The following is a 27,252-nucleotide window of genomic DNA, read 5'->3' as shown; positions in this document are numbered from 1 at the left end:
ATTTGTTTTATAAATGAAACATAGAAAAAGAGAAAAAAACAAAACTAAAGAGATAGAACAATAGATGATAATTTTATGTACTCCTAAACTATTTTTTAAAAATATGTTTGATATGTTTACCTGGTAGGGGCGGGATGCTCCTTCGATTTAAGTGATCATCTAGAGAATCCAGAGCATCATCCACGTGTAATGGGATGCGATACTCTAACACCCAAGGATATTAGGTCAAGAATATGTTACTTTGTAAAACCAAATCAATAACCAACAAAGTAAAACCTTTTGCAGTCTATTATCCCCTCCCCCTGTTTTAATGAAGAGATTAGACCCATAATTTACATACACTCCCTTTACATACATGTTTGTTCACTAAGATCTTAAAAACTACGGAACTATAAGAGCTACAATTATTTTCAAGGAAGATTTCTATTTAAAAAAAAACAAAAAGAGTTTAGAAAATCTATAAACGTACTATGGTAAGTTGAAGTGTTTCAGCTTACCGTTGCGAGTTCGAATCCAAACGAGCCCCTAGCCTTAAAGATTCTACCAATAAAGAACTAGCAGTAGTTACTACTACAAAGATATATTTTAAACTGAATACATTTACAATAGGATTATTACTATATATACAAAAATAGATGATAACAATAGGTTAGGTCGAAGGGGGTGTGGGGAGATGAAGGCGGAGCCCTGCTGCGGTAGACAATTGTGGGGTAAGCCGCAGTCAGGGGGAAGGCAAGCATCTCCCGGTAGGATAGTTGACTGGGGCTTGGGGTTGTAAAGTGGCCGCGTCCCTCCCACTATTATGCCGTCCAATCTGACCGCTGCTTGTGAGGTCTCGGCAAGGCCCCGGAGGGGCAGGGGTGAAATGGTGATGATAGGATTAGCGCTGAAGGCTTGATTTGATAAGCCGCTGCGTAGCAACTCTGTGAAATGCTTGTCCGTATGCTGCCGTATTACCACAGTACTTTACAAGACATTTAAAACATGTTAAAGCATGGGAGGGGGAGGGGGGTTAACAACCCAAATCCTGGCGCAACAAGCAGTAAAGTACATAAACGAAAAAATCTTTTATATAACATAAATTAAACACAACATTTGTCTTGTTTTCAAATCTAGACATTTTATCAGCCAAACAAAGAAGGAGTCCTTTCAAAACCACAAAAAAAATATATCAGAGAGAGAGTAAATAAGGGACTGTTTATTACACTAGTCCCCAAAGTTTTATGATAACATTTTCTTATTCGTTGGTTTAACAACTTTGGGGACTTTTACTGTATTTTGAATGGTTGGTTTGTTGAGTTTAAAAGTTTCAACCTTTAATCTACATCACAGGTATTTTTGTGTGTCATTGTTAGGGATGTACATCAATGTATCGGCCATTGTCTTATCCCTTTAGATCTCTAAGTTTATATTCACTATTCAAATCAAACAAGAAAGAAATATATGTATAATAAGAGATAAATTATTACAAAGCAAAAAATTATTTATTATTTATAAGACTTTATTTTAACAGTCTTAAGCGAGACAGCGTAAAATGGCACCAAAAAATGACGTCATAAGATAAAATAACCAATGAGAGGCGAGTATTTATCTTACTATTGGTCAATTACAATGTATACTAGCCTCTCATTGGACAACTTTATTGTATGTTGTCATTTTTTGGTGCCATTTTGCGCTGTCTCTTCTTAAGGCAATTAGTTATAGCCCTCAATAATTAACACAAAAAATATGATATAAATGTAAAGAAAATCTTTTAGTAAATTTTGGTCTGATTTAGAGAATACTAGAAAAGCACAAATCTTGTCAGACATTGAGATAAAAGCTTTTAGCACAAAATGTAATACAACATAATAAATTTTTTTATGCAAATATAAATTTCCATTTTTTAACCCCCTATGCTACGAAGCTTTAAATCTGCTTAATACTAATACAAGGCTCTCAGTAATAAAAAAAAATATTAGTTTTGCCGTGTACGAGATTTTACAGGACTTAATACACTTACTGGATATATCAAACTTTTAATGTAATACAGAATGAAGAAAATGTATATTGTCACAGATTTATAAATTTATATCTTATACATCTTTATAAATTTTCTAGTATTGAATTTAGTCAGGGAATGAATCTAACCACTCCTGGGGAGCCCCTAGAAGCTAGGTTAGTTGCTTATCATTAGTAGTTGGAATAAAGCAAAACATATAGCATATTTACTTATACCTTTTGCTCTAACATTAGTTGAGATTGGAAGATTAATTTTGATGAAAGCATTTTTGTTCTGTGTTTGCTTGATGATGGCTATTTATGTATTGTAACTTTAGATTCTGGATTTATGCAAAATTATAATCATTCTAAAAATGAAGTTTATAGAATATAATCTGATATCATAACAGTTGGTAAAATTAGCCAAGATACCATTCTTTATTTGGTCCTTTATTAAATTTGATCTATTTTTTAATTTTACTTTTTTGCTTTACTACAGAAACAATTTTGGGTAAAGAGAAAACGTTTAAAGAAAGCCTTTTAATGAAATTGAGCTTTTATTTAATTTCAAGATTGCCCAACCAAAAAATCCTCTAATTTTATAAATTAACTTTTCTGCACAAATATATATATTTTTTTTTACAAATAAATCAAATACTTTTAAAAAGGATAAATGATTTTAGTTATCTTTAGTTAAGGAGGGGGAGGGGATATAAGACTAAACTATACTGGTACCCAAAGTTTTATAAACAAGCCTCTCATTTAATAGCCTGTAACTTTTTTTACTTTTACTAATCTTTTTTGGTTGGTGCAAAATCACAGTGTAATTACTTTTCCACCAACAATTATAATCTATATAGATAGGATAATTTTGTTTAAGGATGTTTATCTTTTTATAGTCCATTGTTAAAAAGGTTTCTTGATTTTATGATTCGTCGCATATTTCTTTTTCCTTTTTAATGACAAAATTTTTTTTTGACTTTTTTGTTTGTTTCTCCATCCACGGTTTTTTTGTGCTCTACTAAATATGTATACTGTCATTCTTGTTTTTAGTTCCATTTTTAACTTTATTTTAAGTAAAAATTAAGTAAAAAGCCTTGCTTTGAATTATTTCTGATAAAATAATTTATTGATAATAGTTATACAAAATACAAAGCTGATAACAATATTTCCTTAATTATACTTGATATGATGGAGAGTGCATTCACTTCTGCATATTATCATATTAGCAATTTTACATCAATTGCAAAATTTACAAAATAGCAAGTAAAATAGAGAATAATTTGAGAGAAAAATGAAAAAACATGTATTGCAGTTTATGCTTTAGTGATAAAATTCGATTTTATTATTTGCGAAAGCGATTGCACACCAAAATTTTTTGTCAAAATATATTTCATATTTTTTTTGCATAAGAATGCATTTCAATTTTTACACAAATATATTTACAATACAATTGTATGATACATAATTTGGCCTAAATTTCACCAACTGTGTTAATCATTAGAAATCTGAAGGGATAAGACAATGGCCGATAAATTGATTTATTGTTCATCCCCAGTTATGATACTCTAAATTACCCCTTTTGTAGATTACAAATAAAGTTGACGCTCAAAACTTAATAATCAATAAACCAAAAGTCAATAAAACCTTTTAAGCCAACAAATAAAAAAGCGTTATTATAAAACTTTGGAGACTAGTGTGATAATCAGCACAATGTCCACCCCCCCCTCCCCTGGTTATTCATGATACAATTATGACTATAAAAGCTAAATATGAATTAATCCAGTTTTTAAAAAATGAGCAGCTTCAAAAAGAAGCGAAGCACTAAAACCATCATTGATAGACCTACTGACCAAGAAAATTGTATTAAAGATTTTCTTTGGTTAGAAGTATTTTTACGAAAGCAGCCCTATACCGCGTTACGGACTAACAGACTAATGAAAGAACGTACATCAAAGTTAATTTTATAGCATCTTCGCTGCTTCAATGAGGGCTGAAAAGAGTGATGAATTAAAGAGGATCTTTTAAATCATAAGTGTGTCCCGAGTTTGTTGTGAGTCTGATGGTTGGATTCCTCTGGTCCCTTCGAACTATAATAAAAAATCATATTGATAGGGTAGATATATAGAAGAAATATTTAGGACCATAGATATAACTTTTAGATGCACAGAAAATATTATTTTGTTTTGGAGACTACGCCGCGCCCCTAATATATAGAGACATATTATTGAATGAGAAGGGAAGGGGCTGAAAAATAGCTTCACACATTCCAAGAATTAAATTTGAAAATAAATAGTCTAAAACCACCTGACCCCCCCCCCCCCCCTTACCTCTATGAAATTTTTCGAAAAACGTATTTCTAGCCTCTGCGAGTGTATCTAAACCTGCAGAATCGTATCTTTACTTTGAATTATCTCTTTGAACCTATCATAACCTAAAATAAGCATCAAACTAATACTTTTTGTTTTCTTCAACGTTGGTTTGTGGTGAAAATAACTACCTGCATCTTCATTTATATCTGCAGTCAACTTATTTATATCTTCAACCTTGGGGAGGCTTCCCGGACGAGGCTTGGGATTACCATCCTAAACAAAAAAGCTCGTTTCAAGGATGAAAGAGGAAATACTCATTTTTGCATACCAACCTAAAACTCAAAGAACCAATACTTTTTTTTTAAAATTACAACGACTTGTTTCAAAGTGCCTTGTTAAGCACAGAACCCTTATTTTTAAAAATAAATCGATAGATACTTTGCGAGGGGCCTTAATCCTTCGGGGCCTATACTTGATGGGCCCTAACCCTCCAGGGCTACCCAGTACCCAAGAAAACCAAGCCTAACCTGACCTGAAGGAATAAACAAACAAACAACAACGCTAACATTATTTTCAGGGGGAGGGAGGGGCTGGTTACTATGCTCTACAGGGCACTGACAAGTTTCTTTTTTATAGCAAAGTTCTTTACATTTTTAATGCGTATTTCTGGACAAGTCTATGCCAGTGACGGTCCATTGAAAAATATTTCTGCATACAATAATAATTTACTTTTAATATTTTGGAATGGTGATTGCTAGAGCAATTAGGATTAATGTCAAAATAGCAACATTTGGAATTTTAAAAAAAGTTTAGTTATGTCCTTATTAGGCATACTTTATTTAAAACACTGTGTAATTGTTATACATTCATTTGTTAATTTTTAAATAAAAACTTTAATGTTTAAATGTATCTGTCTATCTACCTTGTCAATTATCCTAGGAGTTTTTCTAAAGTTGAAATAAAATCCGCTCAGTAACATTTCATTCTAAAGTAAAAAGTGTCCTAGCTTTCTTGATGATGGCATTTTAAACAACAAGAGAAAGAAACTCTCAAAATCATTTTCAAAATGTTTATCAATTTTTAGTCTGAAAACGTAGTTTTGATTCTATAAATATTTTTTACTACGGTTTGTTAGCCAACTTTCTTTTTATTGAAAGATAATCATAATATCCTGACACAATTGATTTAAAAGTCTCCTTTTTTATATTTAATACGAAAATATTATAGCAAAAATTGGAAGTAAAATAATTGAAGAAAGAAACGAGGTACAGCCACTGTTTCTGGAGAAGCAGCAGCCACAAATCTAGCCACTTGTCCTCTGTATTAAACAATTCCTTATTATCCATTAGCTGTTGCAACTACAGCCGCTATTTTTTCAACATATAAAATCGGCAGCTGTAGAAAACAAAAGAAAATTTTAATATTGAAAAAAAATCCAGGTTGGCCTCGAAACCGATTAATATCCGCTGGATTAGAACCGGTTATAAGCCATACTGAAAAATCATTTATCGTATAGTTTTATATACAGTTTTTCTACTAATATAAAATGTACAATCATAATATTAGAACCCGTTTTTTTAGCCCGTGCCTTCGGCATCTCGGGGATAACAAAACTAGTTTTAATCTAGTTTTAATTGTACATTTTTTATTCGCGGAAAGCTGTTTCCTTTACGATGCGATAATAACTAGTAAAAGATTGTAGCGAAGCTTTTCTAAATTGTTGAACCTTATCTAAAACTGTGTATCTGGATTCCATGCTCTTTTCTTGCCGTTGAAGCTCCACAAAGTCCTTTATTTAGAAAAATGCTTTAAATTCGCAAAACATAGAAAAAAAATATTATTGTTAACCGCAGGGACATATTTTAGTGGCTAATGTTTCTAAAGTATTTTGTCTTTAGATGTCTACCCTCCCTCCATTCTTATGACTATGGTTAGAGGGTTAAAACCAAAACCTTTTAAAGAGAAAATAATATTTTTTACCTCTCGTCTTCTAGTTTTACCAAGATAGTATTTTGCACCACCTGCCAATCCTTAAAAAATAGATTTAATCTAGATACATAATCTTTAAATCAGTCTATATGAAAACGGTGGAGGTTTAGTGGAACCGTAAAGTAGATATTTAAAATAAAGAAATTTTAAAAAAATGATTAAAAGCTTTCGCAATTTTGATTAATTTCAAAAAGATAATTAATAAAAATAAAAATGTTATATTTTAACCCTTAACGGTCGGGGGGGGGGGCGTTGAACGTCCCCCCCATCCGGTTTTTTCTATCTCATTTTCTGTAAGATAAAGAGCCCAAACTGCTTGACTTTTTAAGTTTGGGTATGACACATAACTGAGATTTGGAATTTTTTGAATATCTCCATCCTGGCGGGCACAGGATGCCAGCAAACCTGGCAGGGTCATCCAGGTAAAGAGCAAAAATATTTTTTTGACTAAAACAAAGCATTTTATCATACCAAAATACTAAAAAACCCTCTAGTAGTACATCCTTATGTGAAATACAGGCGTTCAAGTCACTTTCAGGTTCCAGGTATGATCCTGCAGGTCCTGATCCTCCTGGTCTCCAGAAATCTTTAAAAGGCTCCTGTGGCCGCAATTTTTGACTTAGAGACTTCAAATTTTAAACTTAAGCTTATCTTACATGTCTACATAACGTATTAAAATTTCATGAAGATCCGCCGCCGTTTTCCCGCCGACCGCCGACTGCGGCGGCTGGCAGCTGATAAGTACAGCTGCGGCCGCTGAAATTTATATTTTGATATTTCTAATGTAAAATTTACATAAAGATAAACATTTTCTGGAAAAAAAATTTTCTTCTAGCTTCAAAAATAAGAAAATTACAGCCGTTTGAAATTTTTAAGGTTGTTAAATAAAAGGGTGAAGGAAGCGAAAATTGACTTAGACTTAAAAAAGGTCGGAAATTCATTATCAAACAGGGGACTTGCACAAAAAAAATTAGCCCTCTAGCTCTAATAGGAACTGAGATAATAAGGGGGGGCGTTGAACGCCCCCCCCCCCCCGACCGATTAAGGTGCGGCAAGGGGCCCGACTGTAAAGGGTTAAGGATTACAAGCTATATTGCTGGAAATAAAACAGGGTGTTTTAAAAATAAAATATGTTTTAGGCATTTACCTAGACGTTTTTATAGAGTAAATTTTACTAGTGGCGGGGCCTTAGAGTTAAATATTCTAATTAAAGAGTAGCTGTTCTAATATAATATAACCTACCAAAAATTAGAACTATACCACATAGACCATCAACTATACTTCAGAAAATAGAGTTAAATGTCATGATTATAGAGTATCGGTTCAAATATAATATAACCTACCATCAATTAGATTTATACCACATAGACCACCAACTTAACTGCAGACATTAGAGTTAACTATTCTAATTATAGAGTATCTGTACTACCATTCATATAACCTACCATCAATTTAACTTTGGACATTAGAGTTAAATATCCTAATTACAGAGTGCCTGCATTAATATTTAAATAACCTACCAACAATTAGAACTATACCGCATAGACCTCCCACAATTGCAGACATTAGAGTTAACTATTCTAATTATAGAGTGCCTGCACTAATATTGAAATAACCTACCAACAATTAGAACTATACCGCATAGACCTCCTACTATTGCCGCAATTGTAGTAAAATCTTCTTCTTCATTTAAAGTTTCTAGCAAACAAGGAAATATAATTAATCAATAAATGCCAAGCTTAAAAGATATTTCGTTAATTTTAACAGGTTAGAATTGTCCTTTCGATTTTAAAATTTGCATGATGATTCTTATGACAATAAGGTACGATATAGTTTCCTATAATCTTTACCGTACATCTATCTAAAACATAATTTGTTATTTTTTTAAAAACATTTTTTCTTAATATAGGTTAAAGTTATCTTATTCGTCTGATTTTTTGAATTTTGATTCCTATTTCCATAATATACAATTTATAAGCGAAGCATCTCTATAATCAAGTCTTATAAATGTAAGTATGTCATTTAACAGTATCCTGTATTTAAGAAGTTTTGCAAAACATTTACTTACAAAGTGTTAAGACGTACGCATTAATATTCTGCTTATTCAGTTCTGTCACTCAAGTGTAAGATTAACCTACTGTTTCAGGGCTTCACTTTTATGAATGTTTTCATCCTTGTTTATAAGATATAAAAACAATGTTTTTTTATATTTAAAAGTTATAAAAACAATATGTTTTTATATCAATGAATATAGTTATACCTGCAGGTAAGCCAATTCTTGTAGTGTTGCCTTAACAGAAGAAAAAGTAAAAAAAAAAATGACTGATATTCTTAATAAAGTTTTTTTGCTTTATAACTAAAAAGATATTCCTAACTCTGCGGGCTACCATATGCCTAACATAATCTAACCTAACCTTAATTAAACACGAAGATACAAAAATTCTTTCCCTTTATTTCGACTTTAATTTAAAATAATTTTTTGGGCGGTGGGGAGTTTGAGTGAGGAAAACCCAGAGAGAAAAATTGGCTATTTATTACATTTGTACTCAAAGTTTTATATTAACGTTTTCTTATTCGTTTTCTTAAAAACTTTGGAACTTTTTATGAACTTTGATTGGGTAATTCATTCAGTTAAGTGTCTAAACATTTTATCCACTGATTGTATCATACAGAAGGGGTAATTTTGTGCATCAGCATTGGGGATGTACATCGATTTATTGGTCATTGTCTTATCCTTTTAGATCCCTGTAAAAACTACCAAATTCTTTATGAAAAACCTGATGAATCTTGTTCATCATTGATATCAACTACGTCAATGTCACCTAAACATTAAAGTTACATTGAGTAAAGCTTCATATCACAAAAAAAATGTTTTTTTAAATTAATTTATAATCTAATAATGATAATAATAACATGATTTTCAATAAATCATCAATATAAATCAGGAAATATTTTTTAGCGAACAATGTGTAAATATTAATTAAAATTTGAAATAAAGATTTTAATTACCAATGGTTCTAGCTGTTGTGGCTTGATTGGTATCTTAAAATAAAATAAAAACTTGAACAATTTATGCTCTGTAGCATATTTATCAATGTGTAAAACCCCTTAAGTCAAGGCATAAGTCAATGCTTTTTTCCAAGTCATTGAATTTTGCGATTTGAATTACTATATAAGGTGCAGAAGGCATTCAAGGCCCCTTCCCTATAATCTTAGCTATTAGAGCTAGAGGGCTAAAAATTTGGAGCAAATATTGATTACGCGCCTCCAAAAATATACCAGGATTTGCATTGATTTTAGATGGCTCCAATAGCCGCCAGGATTAATGGATCAAAAAAAGGTTTCAAGAAGAGTTGCATATTGCATAAGTTACTTAACGAATGACCCCCCTCCCTATAGATTAGGGGCCCGAATTTGAAAGTTTAAATTATCTTTACCTGGACCTGTTGTTATTCTTTCAGAAGTAGGTCTAGTCGTACTCGGAAAAAGAATAACATCAACTTTCGCTTCTCTTGGCTAATCAAACATTAATTATATTTCTATAGCTACTCTATCAAATAAGATTTTTGTTTTATTTGTTTCTTTAGAATCTATATATTGCGGTATTTATGCGAAGCAAATTTATGAAACTTTTTTTATTTAATATTTTGTAAAAGACTGATAACTCTAACCATCTCCTTAGTTTTGAGCTATTTTTTGGGGGGTTGGTGGGGGAAGGGTTATCAGCGATCTGTAATTGAGTTGAGTAAAAGCCCCTGTTATCAGATTATTTTGTAAAAATTATATCTTATAAAATAAATATTGTTTTCCTGAAGGTTTATTGATTCTGACCATTCTGAGGTTGTTTTATCTTAATTAAAATTAAATCAAATGACTGCATGTTTGTATTTCTGTTTGTATATCCACTATGATCTCATAAATAACCCTTCAAATTACTAAATTTTTTGTTTATCAAATTATACGTATTCTCTAAAGTGCACTCTTTAACTATATGCAGTACTAGCAGTTACGCTCCTAGACGACTCTAGGGGCACTTTGGGTGGAAGGAAGAAAATGTACCCACCCTTCTCCATTTTTAATTTGAGTTTTGAAAAGAAAAAGGGGAGGGAGACATTTTTTATAGGGAGAGTGGAGATACCTCCCCCAAAAATAGTTAAAACCTTCCCTGGACCTATAGAAACATTCACTGCATAGGAGAACCATATCGGTTCAGCGGTTAGCGAGATCCTTCACTACAAACAAAAAACAGGTATTTTGTATAAAAGTTTGTATGTGTAAATATGTCTTTATTGATATGGAATATTGCAGTATTTTATCAACTTTAAATGCATTGGTAAAGTCAAAACTATTTTTGCGTTAAACACGGATAACCCAGCTAGGTTTGTTAGTGAGTATTACCTGGGTAGTTATATAAATAATAACAATACAGTTCTAATTCCAATTGTTTTTAATTATAGCCTTCTATCCTTAATATACAAACAAAGAGCCAAGAAAATCAAAATGTATAACACAGAAAGACAGGCATTTTGAATTACAGAGTAGCTTTGCATTTTCTATGGTTATACTACCTTGGAAATGCACCCTAACTCTTGCAGTCAGCTTATCTTCTGCCAATCCAACCAAACTATTATGTTTACAAGGACCTGAAAGGAAGTTTTTTATCATAAGGTTTCTTCAATCTAAATATGATCTCAAAGGATTGCAACATATACAATAATGGATATGGTTTTGACACGAAAGTATGAATTAAGAGATGCAAAACTTTTGCACCTTACATATTTCCCTAAAAAAAAACCGCAACCGTGGCTCAATACGTAGAGCATTCGCTAGTCGTTAGCAAGGTGGTAGGTTCGAATTTCAACCCGACAGTGCGTCATAACTTAAGACATAAAGGTAATTAAAGGTATCCCTATAATAATAAGAAATCAATAGAATAGTTTTTTAAATTAGGAAATACAGATGTAAAATGTGAAAAGCTTTGCTTTTAAATCTCCTACAAAACTTTTACCTGTTCCGGTACAGTATGAGTCTTCAATTGTAACATTATCTTTGCTTTTAATCTCAACCTGGGTTGTATCAACATCCTCACAGGCCTAAGAAACAAAATAAATTACAGAACCGATTTGTATCCAACGGGAAATGATTCAGGGCCATTGCGATAGATAATATGCTATAAGTTGACATCAAAAGCCTTATATAGTGTCTGTAAAAATCACATCATACTGGCCTGCCATTGGTAATTTGCATTGTATGACGTCATTTCTTATAGAAACTATATAAAAACTAACTCGCTTTGTTAGTTTTGAGTATAGCAGACGAAAGAATTTGTTATGATATGGCTGGATTTAAAAAATATAATTTCATAGATAAAAACTTTATTGTGATATTTATGTAATAAACAATCTAAGAACCCTTATCAAACAACTTAAATTTAATTCTTGTATATAGTGGCATTTAATATCTAGGAATATGGGTTGAACGAGTTCCAGGGAGATTTTCCTAGTAATTAATTACAGAATGGTTACGTCAGTCTGATATACTGGTAATCTAATTTTCAAATGAATGCTTTTTTTCTCGGAACTTTTTTCTTATTTTATAGTTTTCTAAGTTTTATTAACACAACCTTTACAATTTCCTTCAAATATTCTGGATAAATCTGGATTCCATGGTCTTTCTTGACATCACTAAAGTGATTATCTTATAAATTGACTTTTAACTACTTGACAATAATATTACTCTGTTGTATTAAACATTTTTCTCTTCACATACTGTTAACAACTGGCACACTTACAAAGTGAATTTTAGAGTAGATGCTTATTAATGAGGAAAGTCTTTCTAAAAGTCAGCAGTCTAACTTAAATAGCATCCTAGAAAAGCTAGTATCAGACTAATTATAGTTATTATTATTAATCTTATAAGATTAAAATAGTTTTGTTAGACTAGAGGGGCCGAAGGCCGGGGCTAACAAACGGGGCAGAGAACCGTTTCTAATTCATCAGATATTAATCGGTTTCGAAGCCATATAGAAAAAAATACCTCATATCCTAAAACATTAAACTGAGCCGTGTTTTCTTGGTCTATATATACAACATTTAGTTTGGGAGGAAAATTCTTGGCAGGTAGTTTAAATTCCAAAGGTTTTCTGAAAAAAAAGAACAATATTTGATTGTAAAGCCAAAACCGATTACCGTTCGGTTTAAAGATGATTATACAGTTGTTGGATTTTCCAACATGTTTTGTATTTATTTATTTGAATTGTCCGTCCGTCTGTCAGTATGAAACAGAATGAGGAGAAATGTGAAATTACTAGCTGATAAACAAGATAGAAAGTTATGATTTTGTTAAAAATTTAAAATTGACAAGGTCCACCTGTCTTTCGGTCAGGTTTTAAAAATTGACTTGTATATTGATATGAGAGGTTTCGTGATTTTCTACTTTTTAAAATTTCTATTTCTATTACAGTGAATATCTGTCTAGACTTTGTCAGATTTTTTTTGTGATTTTATGGATTTTGTCATCCTTTATTGATCTCTAAATTTTTAATCAAAATTCTCTAATATAAGTTACCCGATTTTTTCATTGTCATCTACTAATTGAGCTTCATACATAACACAAGCCTACAAAGATATTTAAAATTAATTAATCAAAATTATAAATTGTCAATTACGAATTCTAAAATGTGAATAATATTTATAATCATCCTTTTATTTCTTTTTATGTCTATGTGAAGAATATCGCTAACCGCTGAACCGATATGGTTCTTCTTTACGATGAAGTTTCTAATAAGTCCAGGTTTAAAAAAAATATTTTTATATTTTTGGGAAGGATTCTTCACCCTCCAAATAAAAGATGACCCCCCTACAAAAAAAAAATATTTTCTCTTTTTAAACTCAAATTGAAAATGGGGGTAGAGGGTCGACTTTTTCCCCTCTCACCTTAAGTGTCCATAGAGGTTCTATACATTTATTTTCTTGATACACAAATAACATGAATTCCAAGAGAAAGAAGAAAAGAGAGATATAAGGAATAAGTCAGCCAGGGAGACAAAGAAATAAATGTAAACTTACTACGCATTTAACAAGTACATAATTTTAAAAATCTATTTTCTAGTATGGTTTCGAAACCCATTAATATCCGAATTAGAATTGGTTCTTAGCCATACTTAAAAATCATGCATAGAATCTTATTACAGACAATTTTAATATCCGCAGAAAGCTGTCAATAATATGATGCGTTTATAAATTTTATCAAATTAAAATCGAAAGTTTGATTGTTACCTTTAATGTCTTAATTTGTGCCAAGTCAAAAGGAAAGGGTCCAATAATTTTATCTAAATATTTTCAAATTATATTTATACTTTATTTATCATTTTATACAAGCTTATTAAACTACACTTTTTGACTTTGTTTATTTTCTTTTCCTTATATAAAGTAACAGGATGTCTCTCTGTCAGTATGTACAAATAAATCCTTCTAATACTTCCAGGGAAGGTTTATAACTATTTTGGGGGAGGTTATCTTAACCCTCCGTAGAGAAATCCCCCCATGAACAAGTGACCAACCGCCCAATTTCCAAAAGTTTTGTTTCTAAACAAACATTTAAAGTAGTGGATCGATTTACTACCACTCCTCACTCCCTTATGCCCCTAGAGGCTTCTAGTATCTTAACAACTAAATAAAGAAGTTTTGGTTTCATTTAAACTAAAATTATTTATCTTTTATGAATTTAATACATTTTACCTGAAGAATCTTCGCCATTAACTTCAAGATCAAAGTCTATCTAAAATGTAGAAAATGGTGCATAAAGCCAATTCATAACTTATAGTATAACTGACCTAACTTGAAAATTTCAATATTTTACAATTATTCTTTTTATGAAATTATGAAGAAAAAATCGAACCTATTTTTTGATCATGCCTGCAGGGTAAATTTCAAAAGCAAGAAATAAAATTTAGATTGTCTTACATAAACATCATAATTTTCTTCTAAATTTGTGTCAGACAGCCATATAAAGTTAGGAGCAATATAATAGCTTCCATACATAAATATTATATAAATACCTGCGCAGTTATACAATTTCCCATGTCTATTCTGACACTAGTATCCTTTTGCACCAATGTGGGTTCCAATATTTTACCCTAAATTTAAAAAAAAATGTTGCCTGTCTGTTGGAATATAAAACCTCATTCAGTCTGTCAGTGTATTATAAGACTGTCTGATTGTCTGCCTGTCTATACCTCAAATGGTCTGTCTGTTCTTGCAAAATACCTGATGATCTGTGATTAGCTGAGCTGACAAAAGAATATTTTTTTCATTTTTGTCATGCTTTGCACGTGATTCCACTTGTACAGTCACCTACACACAACATAAATATAAATGATGTTTTGATAACTATTTAGGGGGAGGGTACCACTATCCTCCCAAGAGAAATGTCAAAAAATATATCTAGTGCCACCTAGCGTTTGTTTAGATATTTTTTTTTCTAAACATAGAATGAAAATAAATATTTTTTTTGCCGCTAGAGGCTTCTAAAAACGGACAAAACATCAACATTCTGAATTCAATGTGTAGTTTTTTTTCTTTAATATTTTTCCTATGGCCATATCTCTTAATAGACCTAGACTAATACTAAATTTCCGTGAAAGTTTTCTACAAGACCTTTTTGTACATACATAAAGATAGAAATTATTTTTGCACAACCCTAAAAGATCAAGCCCTTGGCAAATCCCCCTCCCTGTCTCGATGAAATAGGGTCAAGTCAAGTAGTTCACCTAAATACTAAGGAAAATCTTAAATGTTTCAAACTCAATATTGAAAACTTGTTAAAAAAAAATTTACCTTACTGCAAGGACTATCTTTTATCACGAATTGACTTAGATCTTTGCTGTTCCCAGAAATAAGAAAATCATCTCTACAAACAAAAACAATTATTTGTTATTTTTAATGTTAAGTTACCTTTGAGCAAGGATTGTTGATGTACTTTGTAACTATCTTTACTTCGTTATATTCTAATCTAAAAGCAGGATTTTAAACTTAAAGGCAGTGCAACTGCTCTATAAATAGGGTATTTTAGATTATAATGTAAAATAAGAAACCATTGCTACTTATTTGCTTTACAGTCTAAAAACTTAATTTCTTTTTTTCCATATTCCTTGGTTAACTATTTTTTTTAGTGTGAATTTGAAACTTATTATTATACACTGGATTAGAACCTGTTCTCAGCCATACTGGAAAAAAGTATCGTAATATAGCCAGTTTTGGTTTTAATCTTTAATTTTTCTATTTAACATCCGCAGGAAGCTGTCTATGATACGATACAGTACAGACAACTGGCTGAATATAAAGCCTAAATCTAAAACCACAAGAGCATACATACCTATGGGTTCCACTAGCATAGATTACATAATATTCAACCATATCCCTACATTTTTTATTGGTCCAGTCCTTTGGAATCTCTAGCTCAGCCTCTTTAAGTTTTGGTTTGTCTAAGTCATCAACTCCTGAAAAATGTTTATGGAATTTTTCCTTTTTTAGATGTTATGTAAGTTTTGAGTACGTTAAGGTTCATGTACATCAAAAACTCCTAATGGATAAGAAATTTTACACAGATATTACATATTAAACTGTCAAGGGTTAGAGCTAATAAATATATAAAAATACTCATTAGATAACTCTTTTGTAAGATCTTGTATTCATTTATTTCATTATAAACCTATCTTCTACAAAAACTGAGATGTAGGCATATATTTTATGTACAACTATTTAATCTTTTTCATTTTCATGTCACCAGAATTCTTACCTGAAAAAAAATTCTTTTTACCAAGACAGCGTAAAAAACAACAAAAAATGACGTCATATGATTAAATAACCAATGAGAGGTAAGTATAATTTTTACCATTGGTCAATTACAGTGTATACTGGCTTCTCATTGGTCAACTTTATTGTATGATGTCTTTTTTTGGTGCCTCTTTACGCTGTATTCTTCTTACCTGGAGAAACAATAATATCTTTTATAGCAACTGCCAATTCATAGTAGTTCAGGCCAGGTTTATATTCATCTATACCAATTCACATTAAAATTGTTTATCATTAAAGATTGAGACCCATTTATGACTTTTAAATTAAAAAATACAGTATTAGGAGTTAATCTAAGTCTCCTTGGGTCCATTAGAATAATGACTTGAAACATTATACCTGGAAACTTATAGTTTATGTTAGGGATAGCAAAACATTTTAATCACTTTAAATTCTTTGTATAAGTCCTGAAATGTATTTCCTCTATGCAAGGTAAAATAAATTTTGAATATTCGTTTACAACTAACTTTATCCTCTAGTCAGCTCAAATATAATATAGATTTATACTATGTAATTGCTAAATATTTTAAAGTGTTCCTGTGAAAAAAGTCTCAATGAAGACTTTTTCTTTGCTGATAACCTGACATCCCTCCAGCTCCACAGTGTACTCGCCCTTCTCAAGGTCAGCTTTGTTCAAAGTAGCTATTGGAGACTCAGTTCCAACATAGATAGCCATACTCTGGCCACACAGGTTACTCCAACTGATGCTCAAAGTTTTTCCTAACAAATATTTCTTAACCTTTAACAAGAAAGGGAGATTCATACTGGTTTAATAATCTCATTTTCCTTATAACCACTGGAACTCATCAAACCCAAAAATAATCGCTTTTAAAAATAAGAAATTCGAAATAGAATTCAAAGCTGTAATTTCAATCATATTAATGCTCTTCTTTGAGATCTATCCTATCTTTAGCCATTTGCCAATAAAAAATTCGGGTATAGTCCCTTTACTGGCAATGCCTCTTAAGGGGCTATTCGTCGTATTTTCACAGTAGCTTTTGAAAGGTTATTTTGGGTTAGGTTAGGTTAAGTTAGGTTAGGTGATTGCCTTGCAGGGTTAGGCAATTGGCCCCGCATGGGCTAGAAATTGCCAAAAAGTCAATCACACTATCATAGTCACTGCAGGTGAGTTTAATCAGCTATATTGGCTAATACATACATTTAATCATTATGCACTCCAATGACGATAGAAGTAAATCATGAATATTAGATTAAATTTTACCTTTTATTTCAAAATCAACATCTTTTCTCTTCTCAATATTTTCATCTTTAACATCAAACTTTTCAACATCATTTACTTCCTATAATATAGAAACATTAGCTTGTATAACTTTGAAAGTTGTCAAGGTACAACAATTTCTGTTAGGGACCTATAAAATCTGCATATATAGGGTAAACAAGTTTTACAAATCAGTTCATAAAAAAATAACAACATTTAAAAACAGTCAGCACAAGTGCATGGATCAAACCTTCTAACTACAACAAACCTCTTAATTTAATCTATAACCTATTTGACCAACAAATTAAAGCCTAAACAAGGATGACAACATCCATAAAAGCGAAGCTCTACAATGGTATGACAGATGAACATAAACTCTTATAGAGTGTCAGAAGTGTATATACAAAATTTGAATATATATGTTTTGACAAAATTATACGAAAATTTGTTACAAAACTTCTTAACCCTTACAGATCGGGCCCCAATTCCCACCTTAATAGATCGGGGGGGGGGGGGGGGGGGGCTCTCCAAGAGCCCCCCAATCTATCTCGGCTCCTGGTACAGATAAAGACGTAAAATTTTTTTCTGGTGTGTATTTTTAGAGAAAATTACTTTTTCTAGTCATAGCGGTCAGACCGCTACTTAGCCGCTTTTTTATAGCTCTCCATCTTACTTACAAAAAAATGAGATTGAAAAAACTAGAGGGAGGGGGAGCTCCTGGAGCCCCCCCCACCCCCGATCAGTAAGGTTTAAATGCAGAACTCTGTTTAAGGACATACTGACTTTTTTAGAACTTAATTATAGAGATTTTTCGCTCAAAATATTGTACCTTATTGTAATAGGAATCAGTGATCCAAAAATCCGATCAATCAAATGAATTTATCACAAAAAATTGATGTTAAAAAGTAAAAAAACCAACATGTTTAAAATGGACGTACGAACATTCTGGTAACGATTATAGAGATGCTACGCTTTCTAAATCGTACCTAACTACTACATGAATCATCATACAAAGTTTGAAATTGATAGGACAATTCTAACATGCCTAAATAAACGAAAAAGCTATCCGTTACGGACGGACTGACTGACCTACCCTAATTATAGAAAAACCAAGAAAAAACCAAGAGCCCCCCCATCCATGTCGGCTCCTGGTACAGATAAAGACGTAAATTTTTTTTCTGGTGTGTATTTTTAGAGAAAATTACTTTTTCTAGTCATAGCGGTCAGACCGCTCCTTAGCCGCTTTTTTACAGCTCTCCATCTTACTTACAAAAAAATGAGATTGAAAAAACAAGAGGGGGGGGGGGCTCTTGGAGCCCCCCCCCCCCATTCTGTAAGGTTTAAATGTAGAACTCTGTTTAAGGACATACTGACTTTTTTAGAACTTAATTATAGAGATTTTTCGCTCAAAATATTGTACCTTATTGTAATAGGAATCAGTAATCCAAAAATCAGATCAATCAAATGAATTTATCACAAAAAATTGAAGTTAAAAAGTAAAAAAAACAACATGTTTAAAATGGACGTACGAACATTCTGGTAACGATTATAGAGATGCTACGCTTTCTAAATCGTACCTAACTACTACAGGTATCATCATACAAAGTTTGAAATTGATAGGACAATTCTAACATGCCTAAATAAACGAAAAAGCTATCCGTTACGGACGGACTGACTGACCTACCCTAATTATAGAAAAACCTTGCTTTAAAAAGAAAAATACATAATGTATCTAGATGAAAAGAGAAAAGGGAATGTGATTCTGAAAAACAATTCTAAGTGAAAATTTCCCCTCAACTACTTTTTCTTTTTTCTCCCCTTCTTACCCAACAAATAATTAATTTTCGGTAATTTCAAATGTAATTAATTGGCTGAATGGCAGCCCCTGCCCACAAATTAAAGACTAAAAAATATGCATAAAATATCTAGATGATCCATCTAACCACAAAATTCATCAAACTTTGAAAGGAATTTCTAGCAGACAAACACCTTATTTATGTTTGTTTTACACAACTCTTTCTAATAATACCAACAACAACATTTTTTCTCATAATTTCCTGAAAGTTAGCTCTATTCACAGCTGACTTATAATACATGATTTGTCATATTGTTCACATTAGATGAGAGGAGACATTTTTACACGTATAATTTAACCAAGTAGCCCTTACTCAGTGTAAAATATGTAAACTTTCTAAAAAATAGTATGGCTGTTTCTCTATTGTTTTCCTATTGGCTGATTTAGAGAATATGTCTTTGATTATATCTATTGACTACAAAAAGGTAGAACAATGCTTGGTTAAGAGGTACCTTGTAAAAAGGCCCAAACTCATCATGTCTTTCTAAAATAGTTCCATCTGTATACTCTAAAGTTAGTTTGATATTGTACTCCATACAGGGTTCTGTGGGTTCTGGGGTTTCAGGATTCTTCAAATCAATTGTACTCTTTATTTCATCTGAAATATAAAGAATGAATTATTCTTTTTGTTTGAAAAAACAAACATATTTTATCAATCGATTATAATCTTTGTATCCTCTAAAATGTGGAATCAATAATTCTATTTATATAACTAGCAACTACGCCAAAAAAAGCCTCTAGGGGCACTAAACAATTATTTTTTTTTTTTTTGGGGGGGGAGTTGATTTCTCTTGGAGATACCCTTTGCCAAAAATGTTATTAATCTATAAGAAACTTCACCTTAAAGGAGAATTATTTATTTTCATTGGTTAGCAAGATCCTATGCTAAAAAGCTAATTGGTACTTTATATAATCGGATATAAAATACAATAGTAATAGTTTTGATCTCTGTTGTTTCCAGAAAAGACATCATTGATGATATTATTTATATTTAAAAACTTAACTGTGGATTTGTCAATAAGTTGCAGTTCCAACTTTTGCATAAGCTTCTGTCTTTTACAGCTCTTATCACTTGAATCTGTAAACAAATCTTTCCATTTTCCTAAAAAAACAAAATTGTTATCTAATTAGCAGAATAAATTATAGCTTTTCACCTCAAATGGTCAAAGCTTATTAATATTCCTTTCATTTTTGTAATATGTAGAACTAACAATATAGATTTAATTTATTGACATTAAATTTGCAATTTTATAATGATGATTTTATAACAGTATAAAATAATAGAAGGACAGTTTTATGATCCACTCTTGTTGATGATTAAGAGTTCAATTTTGAACAAGTTTTTTCAGGGATCACAAGGGATAAGACAATGGATATTAAATTGATGTACATCCCCAATGATAATACATAAAATAAATAACTTAATGATCCATCTAATCAAAATTCACTAAAAGTCCCCAAAGTAAAAGCCAACGAATTAGAAAACGCTGTTATAAAACTTTGAGGACTAGTGTAGTGAAAAGCCCATTCTCCCCTCTCTCTGAATTTAAGAAAAAAATAATTATATAAATATAAAATAACAAAGATGACAACATTCATAAGTAGCGAAGCTAAAAAATCATAAATTGATATCGGGGAAAAATTTCTTATAGAGCAGTGTCATACAATAATCATTAAACTTGATAAAATAGGGAAATCACGAAGCCTTTAAAATCACACAACTTTTGAATCACAAAAAAACCTTAAAAATCTAGGAATCGATCTAGCACCGATATTAATAGACAAATCTTATCGCAACTAGATGGAAATATGTAGAATATGAGCATATTCAATCCTTGATAAATTTAGCCGTCAATTGTGAATAGGAATAGAAAAAATCACGAAAACCTAAAAATCTAGGAATCTATCTGGCACCCCAATTAATGAAGAAATCTTAATAAAACTTGGTGAAAATATTTTAAATGTAAAGTAAATTAATATCTGAAAGTTTCAGCATTCTATCTTGAATAGGAATTGAGAAAAAAAACTTGACAATCTAGGAATCGATCTAGCACCCCAAGTAACAGACAGATGGACAAAACAATATATAGATTAGATGGACATATGTCAAAGGAAGACACAACCCAATCTTTCCCGATTTTGTATAATTTTTGATGGAACACGACTCCAGTGACGTCATATTTTTCTTTCCTGAAAAAGGGAAGGGGGAAAGAAAAAAAGAGATGGGTGAAAAGGGGGTTTTCCCCATCTCTTTTGAAGAGATTTTCATCCCCCCTTCCCTTTTTCGGGAAAGAAAAATATGACGTCACTGGAGTCGTGTTCCATCAAAAATTATACAAAATCGGGAAAGATTGGGTTGTGTCTCAAAGGAATCTACACTTAAAATTTCAGCTGTCTATCTTGAATAGGAGCCGAGTAAATCACGTTTCCCCCAAAACGTTTCAGACATACATACAGACGGGCATTTTAAATTATGGAGTATCTTTGCTACAAAAAAAGTTATACTGTATCTTGGTATTTGTAATATTAAACTTACCCCTTGATATTTTTAAGGAGAAGGGGTTCAACCTTTGTTCTCCATCTGAGGAAATGGAAGGAGAGTATTCTACAGTCACAAACTTTCTGTTTCAGTTAATGTGTAACTTTTGACGAAGCCTAATCTGCACCACTTTTGACGCCATATTATCCATCTCTTTTTTAGGGGTTTTCTTTCCCACTTCTCCTCTCATCTCCCACATTTTATGACGTCACAGGAATTAAAAGTGGTGCAAAGTGGCACATTCTATTATGCAACAATCATTCATTTCTCTTCTCATGGCGCAAAGCCCTTAGATGCTAGGTATGAATTCATCGGTATAAAGAAATTATGCAATAAATAATGCATAATCTCAGAAAATTTTTTCAAAAAGCCAATGTACTATAACGTAAGGCCCAGTATTGTGCTAAAAAAGTTGATCTCTTTGCGTATTAAAATTATTAGTATGTTTAAAGTTTAAACCAAATAGTTAAAATTTCATAACAAATCACTTAGATAGGGTTTCAGAGATTTTTGCATCCCTACACAGCTATATTAGGGACAATACAATACAATAAATATGTACAAAAACTATTTATTTTAAGATAAAGTTAACACATCCCTGATTTCTTCAATTAGTTCACAATTTTGTTGAGCATGCACCAAAGATATTAGCTTAAGCCAGGTAAAGGCTATAACACATAGTCTAACACCACCCATATTTTACAATAACATAATACTAAACTATTTAATAAGTTGTTAAAACTCAAAACTAACTATAGCAATATCCCACCAAGCACCAATTTGAGCCCCCATTTTAAAAATAAGCAAACTATCCCTATAATAAAGTACCAGGATGTCTATCTGTTTGTATCAAAGAATCTCGCTAACCGCTTACCTGATATGGTTCTCCTTTACAGGGTAGCTTCTCATATGTCCGGGAAGGTTCATAACTATTTTGGGGGAGGTTACCACCACTATCCCTAAAATTACCCATCATATTTTTATAGATAAAAAATCAAAATTGAAGCGGGGGGGGAGTTGACCTCCCCCACCAATTTTTAAAAAAAATTCAACTTCCTCTTCCTCAAGTGCCACTAAAAGCCTCTAAAGGGGGTGTAGCCTGTAGTAAACTATATAACGGTAATGAAAGTAAAATCTTCTGTAAACGAATTATTTTAATTCTACTGTATTGTATTTTTATTTATGCCTTTATATGATTGAAGTGGATTATAATGTACCTTGCTATACAAGCATTTACCTGAAGATTTAGTGTTCCTAGAATTAGGAATCTAAAGGGATAAGACAATGTCCGATAGATTTATGTACATCCCCAATGATGATACACAAAAATTATCCCATCTGAAGAATAAAATTAGTAGTTGAAACGTGTGAACACTCAACTTATTGAAGCAACTAATCTAAAGTCCCCAAAGTTGTTAACCCAACGAATAAGGAAACAATATTATAAATTTTTTGGGACAGTGTAATAAACAGCGTACTGTCTCTTTTTTTTCTGTGGTAGAATAATTAACTTTATCAATTTTGGCATGAAATAAAAATTTGGCCTTTTTTAGATTAATAGGGTTTTACACAAAATGCTTATCAAATATATTTAGTATTATTTCCTGTATGACTATTTTTATTTATATTAACTACTTAAAATATACACAAGAACAATGACGTATATTATGGGAGGGCTGTAAAATTAATTTATTTGTATTTGTCATTCCAAAGAAAACACTAGAGACTACGCCCCTAGAGGCCTATAGGGGCAGAGGTGTGGGAGGGGGGGTTGATTTCGACTACTATTTTTTTATTTTAAAGGAACAATAAAAAAAATATCATATCGGTTTAGCGGTTAGCGAGATCCTTCGGTACTAACAGATATACAAACATACATACTGTTACTTTATTACAAGGATTACCAACTTTACAGCGTTGATAAGCTTTGCTTTCTCATTATTACTCTGTAGGAACTCCAAGGGGATGGAAATTTATTTTATCCAATAATTGTCAAACCTAATATTCTGAAAAAGATTTCTTTGGATTTCTGGTTGCCAAAAATGAAATCTACGCGTCATTTTCAGCTAGTTGCCATATCTTTAGATAAAATTGTGAATTTCAAACTTAATTTTCTAAGTAATCAACTTTGCGTTTATACGATTGCTGTTGGATGACAAGATATAAATAAAAAATTCAATTTTTTTTATTTGCTCTGAAATGTTCTGACTTTTCCCCTTTCATTTAATATTTTACTGTGCATATTGTTTTTTTTTCCATAAAATAATTTAATCATCCTTGTTTTAGCACCAATTCTGATGTTGGTTGGCTAATTATAGGCTCGATTTTGTACAGTACGTATTTTGTACATATGGTATTACTGTATTATTGTACAAACTTTTTTCTCGTATTCATTCGAATCCAGTGGATAGGAACCGGTTCTCATCCATACGAAAAAACTATGTCTAGCATCGTATTATATCCAGCTTTCTACGAATATAGAAATGTACAATCATAAGATTAAAACCAGTTTTTTTAGCCGGTGACTTCGGCACCTCGAGGCTAAAAAAAACTAGTTTTAATCTCATAATTGTACTTTCTATATCAGCGGAAAGCCGTTTATAATACGATGCGAGAAATAACTTTTAAAAATCTAATTTTCTAAAATGTACAAAACAGATTTTGAGAAGCAGTGTTTTCAGTTTTGTGGTTATAAATCTCTGTACTTTGTTATATTTGCGTTCATTTTCGGTATGTTGGGTGTATGTCTTCATTTTGTTGCTCTAAACGCATATCTTCTGAGTTTTGTTTTGTTTAATTGTAAAAGTTTGTGTAAAACTTGGCACAATTGTTCTTTAGCAAACTATCTAAAACTAGGCCTCACATCTTAACATATATTTAAGTAGCAAATCTATTCTGTAGTTTAATTTGTTCGTCCGTCCGTAACGCTATGGAAGAAATATGATTTATTTAAGACAGACAGCTGAAGATTTGAGGTGAAATTTCTTATTCTAATTAGCATCCAGTGAATAATTTACTTGGTCAGTCGGACTGTTTGTTGGTTATAATGAAAGATACAATCATATTTTTTTATAAAGTTTTTGAATGATTTATCGTATATTCTATCCTTTTTTGCTCTATAACTCACTTCTTTCATTTGTCTATCCATGATATCATTGGAAGATGATTAAAGTCCCTCCACAGATTATGACGCCATACGATAGAATAGCCTATGAGAGGCCAGTATACACTGGTGACCAATGGTGAAATTTATGCTGGCCTCACATTAGTTATTTTATCGTATGACGTCATAATCTGCTTAGGGACTTTAATCAACTTCTATGATTGTGCTCCGCTATGTATGGATGTTGTAATTATTCTTCTATTTATATCCTATTATATAAAGTACTAAGCTTTTTATTTGTAGCGAAGGATCTCTCTAACCACTAAACCGATATAGTTCTCCTTTAGAAGGAAGCTTCGTATAGGCCCTGAGATGGTTTTAGGATATTATTTTTATAAATAGGTTTGGGTATGGTTTTAGGCTATTCTTCTGCCCTTCTATATTCTTTTGAATATAGAGCCCTAGATGCTAGGGGCGCAGCCGCTAGTATAATACAAATTAGAACGATGTTTGTTTGTCTGTCTGTCTGTTTCTCTGTCTGTTTGTTTGTAGCGAAGGATCTCGCTAACCGCTGAACCGATCGGGTTCTTCTTAACAGGGTAGCTTCTCATAGGTCCCGGGAAGGTTTATAACTATTTTTTGGGAGGTGGAATACCCCCAACCCCCAAACTAAAATTAAAAATGATAGGGGCACCGGCATCCCCCCCCAAAAAAAAAAAAATTTCACCTCCAAAATATTTTTTTTTACTTTTTCTTTTAAAATCTAAAATAAAAAATTGGGTTATCAAATTCGACTCCCCCCTCCTCAAGTGCCCCTAGAGGCCTCTAGTACATAACTAAAGTAGAGGTCTAAAGTTTTGTGTGAAGATTCAATTACTATTTTTTTACACTATTCTATTAGAAAACCACATTTGTTTGCAAATATAATACTCATAACCTATGTATTGAATCAAGGTATTTCTAGTTATGTTTCTAGTATGGCTTTCATACCGATTAATATCCGCTGGATTAGAACCAGTTCTCAGCCATACTAAAAAAGCATATATAGCATCGTATTACAGACAATTTTCCACGAATACTAACATAAAAATCATAATTTTTTTTGTTTGTCCGGTTGTTCAGCCCCTCGGGGATAACAAAACTGGTTTTAATCTTATACTTTTTCATTTTAATATCCGCAGAAAGCTGTCTATTATACGATGCGATAAATTCTAGATTCTATCTCATTATTATTCCTTCCAAATCCTTTTTCTATTTAATAGGCTTGGGGGATAAGAAATAGACTTTTAATTTACAGATAAATATATTTTCATTTTTGCTTTGTTAATAGAGGTAGACTAGAATAAAAACAGTACTTCCCCCAAGGTGCCTTCTGAGCACATAACCCCTTTATATTTTAAAACTTTAGGTTTAAAAACTAATTTTAATTAATTTCAAAATAATGTGGAGGACAAAGATATTTACGTATTTTTTTATAGGCACTTTAAAGAGCTTTGTGTATACGCGGGTAGGGGGTCGTGACTAGGTTTTCTTTGCTTTTAATTAAACAAGGATGACAACATCCATAAAAGCGAAGCTCTGAAACGGTAGGACAAACGGACATTAACACTTGTATAATGTCAGAACTGAATAATCAGAATGCGAATGTATAAGAGTCAAAGCAAAATTGTAAATTGTAAAAGTAAATTTGTTGAAAAACTGCTTGATACAGGATAATGTTTATGGACATACTTACATTTTTAGGACTTCATTATAGAGTTGCTTCGCTTATAAAATTGTACTTTGTTGTCCCAGGAATCAGTATACCAAAACTCAGACCAATCGGATAATTAGGTCACATACAAATTTGTTGTTAAAAATGTAAAAAAATCAACATGTTTAACATGGACGTACGAACATTCTGGTAATGATTATAGAGTTGCTACGCTTTCTAACTCGTACCTAACTATTACAGGAATCACCATGCAAAATTTGAAATCGATAGGACAATTCTAACATGCCCTAATTAACGAAAAAAACTATTTAAAAAAGTAAAAAAATCAATATGTTAAAAATGGACGTACGGACATTTTGGTAATGATTATAGAGTTGCTACGCTTTTTAAATCGTACCTAACTACTAAAGGAATCACCATGCAAAATTTGAAATCGATAGGACAATTCTAACATGTCTAAATTAACGAAAAAAGCTATCCGTTACGGACGTACGGACGGACGGACGGACCGACCCTAATTATAGAAAAGCTTCGCTTTTAAAAATGAAATGCATGATTTTCAACATCTTTAAGTAGAAAAAAAACCCCGGAAATTAATAAATCAATAGAATATATGTCTGATTATACCCTTCATATTACGGAAAGCTTTGTACTGGTCCAGAACAAGTTTTAGGCTATTTGTAACCA

The 27,252-nt window shown here is 31.7% G+C and overlaps 2 protein-coding genes across 2 annotated transcripts; both read right to left on the bottom strand.

Annotated features, from left to right (window-relative positions):
* Positions 1–3,090: 3,090 nt before the first annotated feature.
* Positions 3,091–9,955, bottom strand: LOC145326609 (uncharacterized). The gene is made up of 11 exons (XM_080169979.1): positions 9,947–9,955; positions 9,719–9,797; positions 9,291–9,323; positions 9,059–9,103; positions 8,542–8,571; positions 7,902–7,979; positions 6,273–6,322; positions 6,019–6,081; positions 5,215–5,277; positions 4,481–4,565; positions 3,091–4,070 (listed from the first exon to the last, which is right to left on the bottom strand). Exons 1-11 carry the CDS (start codon positions 9,953–9,955, stop codon positions 3,991–3,993), a joined length of 615 nt encoding a protein of 204 aa, XP_080026105.1. The 3' UTR covers positions 3,091–3,990.
* Positions 9,956–10,042: 87 nt separating this feature from the next.
* Positions 10,043–21,877, bottom strand: LOC145326933 (uncharacterized). Its single transcript, XM_080170382.1, has 17 exons — positions 21,746–21,877; positions 20,217–20,311; positions 19,662–19,811; positions 17,358–17,436; positions 16,675–16,855; positions 16,270–16,340; positions 15,657–15,780; positions 15,119–15,191; positions 14,549–14,635; positions 14,341–14,418; positions 14,021–14,060; positions 13,559–13,611; positions 12,849–12,898; positions 12,318–12,423; positions 11,290–11,374; positions 10,850–10,924; positions 10,043–10,131 (listed from the first exon to the last, which is right to left on the bottom strand). Exons 2-17 carry the CDS (start codon positions 20,250–20,252, stop codon positions 10,043–10,045), a joined length of 1,377 nt encoding a protein of 458 aa, XP_080026508.1. The 5' UTR covers positions 20,253–20,311; positions 21,746–21,877.
* Positions 21,878–27,252: the final 5,375 nt, after the last annotated feature.

This window comes from Acartia tonsa, chromosome 8, assembly GCF_053477335.1.
Source record: "Acartia tonsa isolate MP-2025a chromosome 8, ASM5347733v1, whole genome shotgun sequence".
In the NCBI taxonomy this organism is placed as follows: Eukaryota; Metazoa; Arthropoda; class Copepoda; order Calanoida; family Acartiidae; genus Acartia; species Acartia tonsa.
The sequence above is the reverse complement of the archived record's forward strand: the minus strand, read 5'-3'. Positions and strand labels throughout refer to the sequence as shown.